The sequence below is a fragment of the Aythya marila genome (assembly GCF_965140915.1).
Source record: "Aythya marila genome assembly, chromosome: 16".
NCBI lineage: Eukaryota > Metazoa > Chordata > Aves > Anseriformes > Anatidae > Aythya > Aythya marila.
The window spans coordinates 2,472,533-2,482,253 of record NC_139057.1 but is presented as its reverse complement, the minus strand read 5'-3'; the positions used below and the strand labels follow the sequence as shown (position 1 = coordinate 2,482,253).

Here is a 9,721-nt window from a genome sequence, read left to right as displayed (position 1 = left end):
CCCACGGGGAAATTCACACCTAGCTCTGACCCTCAGGGAGGCAGCTGTGTTACGAAGCTTCCTTTCTCTGCAAGATTTTTTAGAAAGCTTTTCTAACATTATTTTTAAGGGACTAATCAAAGGTGGCTTGATTTCTTCTTGTGAACATCCTTCTGAATTATCCCCCCTATTATTTCCTTAATTATCAGGCAAGGCAGCATTATAATGGCTTGGGAAACAAGTCGAACGCTGTATGAGAGATCCCAGAGCTTGACAGCAGGATTTTATATCCATTAAGTTGGAAACACTTCTTATCAAAATGGGAAATACGATGTTTATCTCCTAGTCATGCGTGCTGAATAGCTGTATCACCCTGAGACCGCAGCGCAGCATTTCCATCGTTTCTCAGCACACTTGTTGACAATGCCACCGCGTTTAAAGGGCAAATCCCAGGCTTTCAGCTTCTAAATTCAGGTGGAGTTGAGGGACAGTTGTGATTCGGCATGCATTTAACCAGCCTCCTCACAGTATTTATTCAGGTACGAAGTTATCCCAGATGCCACCCAGAGTCTCTGGAATACAAATGACACACGCACCCCATCTGATGAATAAGGACTTTCTTTTTCCTTGTGTTTCCAGAGGAAATTTAGACCACCAGGGCTCTGAATTCAGATCAAAGCACTGGGTAGAGGTGAGAGTGGGGAAAAAAAAAAGGGTTGGGGTGTGAAAAATCACCCTTATGAGATGAATAATTCCAGGGGGAAGAGACAAAGGAATAATGTGAATAGATGACAATTCCTCAAACGTCTCCGAACGCTTCTCAAGTATGTGATGAAGAGCCAGTCAGCATGGCAGCAGGACAGACAGATGCTCATGTGTCTTACCAGCAGGATTTTAATTATTAACTCAGTCTGACAATTCATACTGAGGTGTTGAGGAGAGCGTGCATCACTCTGAGAAGGGGAGAAGCTTAACACAGGACTTCAAGCACAGCCTGGATGGTCAGGAGGCAGCTTCCAGCAGCTCGCCTTACTCAACGGCCAGATGGACCAAAAAAAAAAAGAGAGAGATAAGAGGAACAGACCAGAGGAGGAGGACCAGCAGTCTGGAGAGTGGGCTAGCCACATGTCCCACCAAGCACAGCAACACAGAGCAGTACGGAGCTCTCTGACAGCATTTCTCCCAGATGCTGGCGTGCTCAGAACCGAGCAGGGACAGCCAGCAAGGCAGCACTGCCAGAAGCCTCTCCTAGCACGTTCCCATCTCTCTGCCAGTGCTGAGATGCAACCTTTCAAATCCAGACTGCTGTATCTCTTGCCTGCTCGCTGGCAAAGCGCTTACAGCCAAGCTAGCATATGCTAACACCCAGGGAGGCCTTCCCAGCAGCAAGGGAAGTGCTTTCTTAGCCGCTTGCGCAGATCTATTTGTGTCTGTCCACCTAATGAAATTCTGCCGTGCCATGTTTCACACTCCTTTATTCCTGCTAAGAAAAGATCACAGAATAAAAAATGACAGGGTAGAAAAGTAGAAATCAGGCCAGCTGAGCTCTTCAAGAAGTAGAGAATAGATTCACAGAGCAGGGAAGAACATTTTCCCTTTGGATTACAAGAATTCAGAGTAGTTATAACCACCCTGAGCACAGCCAGCCAGAACAGCCTTCCTCAGGGTTTCCTTGGCCAGGAGAGAGCGAGAGCTGCAGGAGGAGCCTGGAGGACAGAGGAGCACTTCAGGAATTGTCGTGAAAGACAGGAGAAAGTAGAGGAAGGCAGAGACAGAGATGACCCAGAGAAGGAAGGGGGCAGTGGAGGAGCAGTTGCTTGGTAAAGGAAGGCAAAGAGCAAGCCCCCCTAAGTGCTGTTCAACAACTGTGCGCCTACAGCCCATATTCTACGGATGACACGGTTTGTAACAGTCTTTTAACCCCTGTGCTGCCTTGTTTATGGGCTGAGAGAGGCCCTTATCTCCCAGACTCCACAGCTACAGTGTCCCTGGTTTCTGTTTATTCAATCAGCCAGGCACAAAAACCTCAGCCCTACGCTGCCTGGCATCCCCCTGCCTGCATCCTGCACTCTCACCGATGAGTTTGGATAGAGGCATCACGGCAGAGAGAATTACTTGCAATAAGTGCACCTAACCATCATAATTTTCTCATTTTCTCATTCTCCAGGCACATCCCAAACTTGTTGCAGCAGAAACCCTTGGGTCCTTTCTCCCTTTTCTCACCCCACCTGAGTTATCTATCCCCTGTCTCCGTCTGGGCTGTCACTGCCAGCCGCCGAGGTAACAAACTCCATTCTTTCCAGCTCGGTGCCCTCTCTGCATTTTGTCATTATAAATTAGCCAGCTGCTGACAGATCTCCCCGGCAGGCTGTCCTTGTCAGGAGCACCGCGGGGCGAGCAGGAAAGCAGCTCTCCCCTTCCCTCAGCTCCCTCCCACAGCCCCACCAGGGATCCCGGAGCAAACAGCACCCCAAAACCTCCCTCAGAACTACCAGCCCCTCGAGGGACTTGCACAGGAACACAGCAAGCATGAAAACACGTGTCTGAAACACTCCCCATGGAGTCTAGTAGGTAACGAGTTAGCATTCACCTCACCAGCTCCATCAGCAGCGCTCCAAAGCTCTTCTAATATCTTGAATCCACCTGCTTACTGCCAGCCTCACTACAAACTTGGATTTCCCAAGAAGCCAAGGTGCCCAGGGCACAAAGGTACCTGCTGCTCCAAGTGCCCCCAACCCCAGTTGATACTCGCCCCCCTCCCAGAGCCTCCTCTACACGTTCCCAGCCGAGCCCAGGTGTCCTTCTGGGGCCTGATCCTGGGGATGATTCAATCAATGAGACCCTACAGATGTCAGCTGGCGTTGGATCAGGTTGCCAGAGATGTAGCAGGAGAACAACACTGCCCACGTCTAGCCAGCCTGGGAAACCTCACGCCGTCCTACAGAAAGTTTAACTCCTGCTCCAAGTGCATCTTTCCTTCTTATGTGGAAATGAGGTTTTGTTTTGTCATTGCAAAGACAGAAATACCTTCAGATACAGGGAAGGGGGAGGAAAAGCAGCACCGTGAGTTTTTCCTTACAAGGCAGCCTTTTTAAATGGAAGTAACACATGAAGAATAGAGGCAAGGCTGTAAAGGATTTTACCACCAAACCAACATAAGTAATCTTTGGTTTTGTTCCACCCCCTAGGTGCCACTAAAGCAGCAGTGTGACATTTTCATTGCAGCTCTAGAGAGAGGTTCACTGAGTCGGTAACGGTACCTCCTGAAACCCAGCCCTACCAAAAGGGTCCCCATCACAGGGGACATCCTGCAGGCTACGTAAAGCTTCATCACGTGCTGGCTTTGCTGAAACAAACGCCAGCACAGAGCAAGGTTACGAGATGAAGCTCCTCTGGGGTGGAGAAGGCGAAGTTTGTGAGGCTGTTTGAATTGCAGAACAGCAATCAGCCGACACAGGGCAGGTCGGGATTAGCGAACGCAAATATCAGCTGGATGGGAGCAAACACTGGCTGCCAGGGAAGCTCCCAGAGCAGTTTTTCAAGCCAATGTTTTCTCTCAGAAGGGAGCTTTAAAATAGTTAGATAAGCTTCTTTTTTTTCCTTGGTCACAGCCAAGACCAAGATCATCTCAGGCTGAGCTTCCAGCCCCTGAGTAATTGCTGTTTTGGGCGAGAGCTCCCGCGAAGTTCCTAAAGATAGTCATGAGGGGAAACAGAGATTAATTGGGGAATTAAGAAATTACATTTTCTTATCTGTAAAGGATTTGTAACGTCACTCACAACTCGCTGTAGGGCTAATGAAAAACATAGCGCGGTTCCAATTATGACTGCAACTTAGATGTATGACCTGGGAATTTAGGCCAGATGTGGAGTGCTCTGAACTGAACCCACAGCCCATAATCGCTCGTAGTCTGCTAAGCTGCAGCAACACTTCGTACTTCATTGCTTGCAGCCCAGGCTCAGTTTGGGGCTTGCCTCCTATTTTTATTATTTCTGACTCAGTCCTCGATAACCAGGCAGCAATACTTGGCTTATTTCAGCCTTCAGGAGCTTCATGGGTATTAACTCGCAACACCCCTGGACAAGGACTTATCCCAGCCACTTATTGCTGACCAGCAAAGGACTCCAGAAACCACATGAGCCCTCCACACCACAAGCACTGCTCTTCCCGCTGCAAGAAAAGCAGCCCCCCAGTACGCAGGAGGCCAGGGCCAGCTCCCAGCACCTTAACCCCACAGCAGCCTGCCACCCCTCTGGCCTCCCTGCTAAGCACCATTTGTTTTTCTACAAAAGCCCAGGCACTTACCCCCGGAGCTCCTACTCACCTTTGAGAGCCCTCCCACTTCTAAGTAAAAACAGATGATGAAGATGTTCCAGGTGACCCAAACTGCAGTCCAGATGGCATACTAGAAGGGAACAGGACGGGGAGAGAGAAGCAATAAGCACGAGGAAGTCACTGGAATTGCTTTATATGTATGTGATCCAGCTGGGGACAGTGAAATGCACTGAGTCAGCACCGTAACAATTTTCTTTCCCTCTGTTTCTCATGTGCAGAAGGTCTCTTGCCTAATTAGAGACACAGGGGCAGAGCCTTGGAGGGACTGGAAGAGCTTCTGCTGTGTCCAAGATCTCTTTCTCCCTCTCTGTTGTGTGGTGTCCTGGCATTACTTTGGTGCTAATAACAAATATCTGAAGTCTTCCAAGTCTGGAGTAAGCACACGTGCAGCACACCAAACAACGTGTTCCTTAGCACAGCCAGGCACCTCCTGCTAAAATTGTTTGCAGTGCTCGTGCCTGATTTCCCAAGGGCTTTCCTCAGTGCCTCATCGCTTGCTGCATCCCAGAACAAAGGCTATGAAGGGCCTTGAAAGGCTCTGAACAAAGCGGATGTTACTTACCACCACTATGTAGCGAGGTCTGTATTGAATAGTGCCAAACAGGCCAAGGATAACGATGATGATGTGGAGGAAGTTGGCTAGGATGGGGGCCCACTGGTATCCCAGGAAATCAAACACCTGCCTCTCTAACGCCGCAAGCTGGAAAGGAAAAGAACAAGGAGAGTTACAGCCTCTGGACTCACGGTGTTCCTTGTGAAGGTCTTGACACGCTCCCTGAGCAAATCCCTGCAGCAGCTGGAGTGGTGACTCCCACCCCAAAGCAATTTGCTGCCCATGAACCGGGGCAGTAGGACAGGACGTGTGTGCACAACCGCCCTTCTTTGCACCTCTCCTTCCCCCTCCGACGGCTGAGCTGGTGAGGAGCAGGGAGCTCCAGTGCCTACGTGGGGCACGGCCTCTCTGTGCGCTTTGCCACGGGGAGGCTGCCCTGGCAGAGGGGAGAGGTGACAGCAAGACAGCAGCGCCTTAAACGGCTGCAGCAGGACGTCCAAGAACTCATTTATCAGAGCCGTCAGCATCACTCCATCATTCCTGACACCTCTCAGCTTTCTGCTTTCCAGCACGCATCCATCAAGGTGAGAGGGAGGAGGGAATTCTCTCCTCCGCCTTCCCCCAGCAGAAAATGCTGCCACCCAGCAAAGAAATTCTGCAAACACATCAGCTTTTTGGAGGACACAGTGTTCCTCTCCAGCACTAATAGCCTGGTTCAAGGCTAGGTCTATGTCCTGGAAATAAAACTCCACTACTGTTGAGGTGCTTGGTCTGATTTTCAAACCATATTTGCATAAAGATGTGCTTTTTTTTTTTTTCTGTAACCATTGTATCAGGCAAGGAACTGTTCATCTGGATCCGAACAGCTGTGTTCGGCATGCAGCTGCAAGAGCAAAACAAACACACAACTGCACGCTGGCCTTTACGTCCCCGCAGCCCTTAAATATTAATAAGGGAAACAGTGAGTGGAGGGGGCAAAATGGTTCCTGCAGGTTTGTCCAGTGGATTTCAAAGAATATTTTTTTCCCGTGAATTTCAAATGTGTGTTTCGTTAGTGTAGTACGCTGTGATTACATTATGACATTTCAGATTTATTTTCACTTAAATAAATCATTACAATTTACCATCAATAGTCAATTTAACTACTAATTAGACATTAAGCTTGGATGATCTTAGTCTACTATGTGTAATCAGCTATGAAACGTGAACCAATTTTTTCCTGGTTTGGCTTTTAGATGATGGCAGGTGGGGGCCAAGCACTGGGGCTTTTGTAATGGTTTAAGGCATTTAAGGATGCGAGCGGCTGCAGGACCCAGCCTAGGCACACGATGAGGGAAGCCACATCTACCAACTGACCACTGTTCCTCCTTCTTCCCAAATAGTGGGGAAACCAACTTCACATCTCTTCTGGGCTGTGAAGCTATTGCAATTCTCAACATTATCTTGGAAGTTCAACACAAATCTTTTTTTCAAAGAACTCCGTGTCAGGGCCATCAGTCCTGGGCAAGGGGGATCGGTCGGTGTGGCGGTGAGAGCTTTCCCCCACTGACATCTCTCCTCACCAGCAAAGGGGCGCAGGAGCCTGGGGAGGGAACGGAGGCAGTCTCCTGAGCCTTCTGCAAAACAAACATCTTCCCTTTGAAGCAAGAGGCTCATTCTGACCAGTTTGAATCCCCTGGAGGATGCTGCGGGCAAAGCAGGGCAGGCGCTGCCCCATCTCCCCCAGCACAGATTGTCTGCAGCTCGTCTGGAGCAGCTGGAACAGGTTAACCACTTAACCTTTCAGGAGGGGATTACTGCACATACCTTAACGATATTTGGGGCGTTGGGGTTCTGACTGGCTGGCAGCGGGCTGCTTGTCCGTGAGCGCCTCATCCAATCAGGCATTTAATTGGCTTTGTGCAGTGCACTGGTGCAGCAGCGTGTGCTGCCCGGAGCTGGCACGGCGCTGCCTGGGTTGGCTGCAGGGACACGCGGGGCTGTGCCCTGCAGAGATAACATCCCCCTGCTGCTGGGCGCACCAGCACTCAGCCTCACCTCCTGCCTTCAGCCCCCGAAAAGGGGATAAGGATAGCTCCTTCCTACCCATGCTGCCTGTCTGGGGTTCTCACAATCAAGATTCACGGCATCCATCTCTAGAGAAGCATTTTCTTCTTTCCATTAGGGATGTGTAAAAGGGGAAAACATCTTCTTGATGTTTTCTGGTTTGTTTGGACCAGGGAAAACATTGCTCTTTGACCTGAGAGGTACCCAACCGCCCTGGAGATGATTTAGCTGTCAGAAAAGCAGCCCAAAGTTACCCTGGGCTTGTCCCTGTCCCCTTAGGAATCTAGGATGATTAAGAAAACATTTGCTAAAACCCAACCAACAAGCATGCCACTCATTACACTGCAGTTCTGTGTGCAGAGCACACCCGTTAAACACTGCTGAGATCTGCAGGTAAACAGGGCTGAGGTTTGTGCTGGGCTGCCCTCGGCCTGGGGCTGGAAACAAAACAGCAGATGCAGGGAATGCAGCTGGAGCCTTCATGCCTGCTTCCCTCAGCCTGGGCAGAAACCTCAGGGCCAGAGTTTGCCCCTGCTGACGTGTGCAGATGCACCCGCACCCCTCCACTGAGCCCCTCTTGGATCCTCGTGCTGAGCAGGGGAAATGCCGGCTTTCGCTGCCGCTGCCAAGGCTCCGCAGGGTCATTTCCTCGCTGTAGCGTTCTCTATGATGATTCACACTATTCTGCTGAGAAACCCTGTTATAGTCTGGGGATATTTGTTGTAAGGAGAAATTTCACAGATTGGGGAACAGGTTTCAAGCCATTCAAAGCTGACAGGACCTTTCCATCAGGGAGAACAAATTTTTCTCCTTTATGAGTGTTCTTATTAAAAATAGTATTCCTTCTGCTCTTTTTGCTTTCCTAGACCGCAAGACATTTTTACCTTTCACTCCTTAAATTAAATTACGTGTTGCGGTACTAAAATCAGAATAGCGGCAGACTTTCTTCTGCTGAAACAAACCACATTTCTGCTGATCCGAGTGAAACTGGAACAGCAAATAAGCACGTGAAGCAACTGTTAGCCATGCAAACAAAATGAGCTCAAGCTCTCCGCCAGGCTATCGCTCATTTATACAGCTGGGAAAGATAAGAAAGGCAGAGAAGACGTTCTGCAGCTTACAGAGAGTCCTATATCGAGGCTCACACACAGAGAGGGGTGTTGTGAGCCAGCAGGATGGGATGTGCTCAAGGGCTTTGCACTGTTAAAGCCTCACCAGAGAGGAGATGCTGTCCCCGAGCTGGAGGGGAGCATCGCCTGATGGACGCTCCTGCAGAATAGGAATGTGGCCCTAAAAAACATCTCTGAATGTGGAACAGTTTCTTGTCGGAGGGTTCAAACTGTCCCAGCTGTGTTTGTGATGGCTCTGGCAGCACAGTGTCACTGGCGGATGTTGCTGCCAGCAGGACGCTCTGGGGTGATTTAACGTAGGCTGGGGGGTGCTTGTTGAAATTTTGGCCCTCCCAATCTTTCTGATCACCTCCTTTTTGTTTCATCTGTTGTTCCTGTCATGCTGGTTAGCTGGGGAGTCCAACCTTTTCCCCTTGTGCCTCCATACTGCTAAGGAAAAAGAGGTGTTGGTGAACAAATCAGTTGCCATAATCCCTTAACTGCCTGTCCTTTACACTCTTCTATCAAAGCGATGCCATCAGCTCGATTTGCTCTCCTCATTTTACTTAGACAGGGACAAAGCAAGTTTTTATGTACTGTCTTCATAATGGAAAGATTTCTTCCATGAATTCATCAAATCATCTCAGTTTCAGTTTTCTGTAGTGTTAGTGCATGACTGGAGACAAACCTTCCCAAAATCCAGTGCTGTGTAGCCTTGGGAGTTCATTTGAGGTTTGCCCTTTTATCGGGCCCATAGCTGTGGTTTGAGCTGGTCAGAAAATCTCTTCTTCCTCCAGAAAAGGTTTAGACTTTTCAGGAGCTGACTTTGAGGAGTGGTACCTGGTAGCTTCAGGTTTTGATAAGGCAGAATTTTCCCTAAAATCAAGAGACATTCCCTATATGAAATGTGAAAGAACGTTTTACCCAGAAACCCAGCCAATTTTCCACGAGGACAATAAAAAGCCACTTTTAAACTCTTGTGCTTCCCATAACTTTCACCACAAGGACACAGCCTCCTGGACCGCTCCAACTCTGCTCTGCCCTCGTTCAGAGGTGAACACAGCCACCCTGGATCTCTGTGTGTGGACCTACAGTTTCAGCACAGACAGAATTGTTGCCCCCAGTTGTATTGCCCCCAATATTTGCTCTCTTGCCAAGCTGAACTTCGAAAGTGCCTGAGCTGCACCCCTGGGCCAGCACCGTGCTCCTCGGATTTTCAGCCCTGCCTGGCTGAGGCCCGACTCGTTGACTCAGCTTCTGGTTCCCTGCCAAGCGGCCTTGCTTTTTAAGAAGATGCTCTTTGTTTGTCTGCTGTGCAAACACCACCGGGGCGGCCAAGACTTTCACTGAGAAAGGTCACGGGCCTTTTCTTGAGGAGGAAACTTGCGCTGATTTCCTGCGGTATTTTGGCCACGCGGTGGTTGATGGCTCGAGTTCAGGGCGAAGTCACAGCACTGCTGTCCTGATGAGACATCATATAACGATGAATGCTTGAGTCCAGCGAGCTGAGACAGCAGGAAGAAATGAAGAAAGTCTCAAATGTCTCATTTTAAAATGTATCTATTTGGGTTTTGAACACTTTTTTTTTTTCCTGGTTCTTCCAGACCAGAAGTTTGGCAATGCCAGACACTTGCCCTGTGCATTGTTGTTGCTGTTATTGTTGTTGTTGGCATTATCATTCTTATTACACTGCAGTCTT

General features: G+C 49.3%; 1 protein-coding gene across 1 annotated transcript in view; it reads right to left on the bottom strand.

Annotated features, from left to right (window-relative positions):
* The window catches only part of NKAIN4 (sodium/potassium transporting ATPase interacting 4), a 45,657-nt gene that overhangs the window by 17,611 nt on the left and 18,325 nt on the right, over positions 1 to 9,721 (bottom strand). The window contains exons 2-3 of the mRNA XM_082773537.1: positions 4,877 to 5,014; positions 4,304 to 4,384 (exon numbers count right to left, since the gene is read on the bottom strand). Coding sequence (XP_082629663.1) covers positions 4,304 to 4,384; positions 4,877 to 5,014 — 219 coding nt within the window. The remainder of the gene's footprint in view (positions 1 to 4,303; positions 4,385 to 4,876; positions 5,015 to 9,721) is intronic.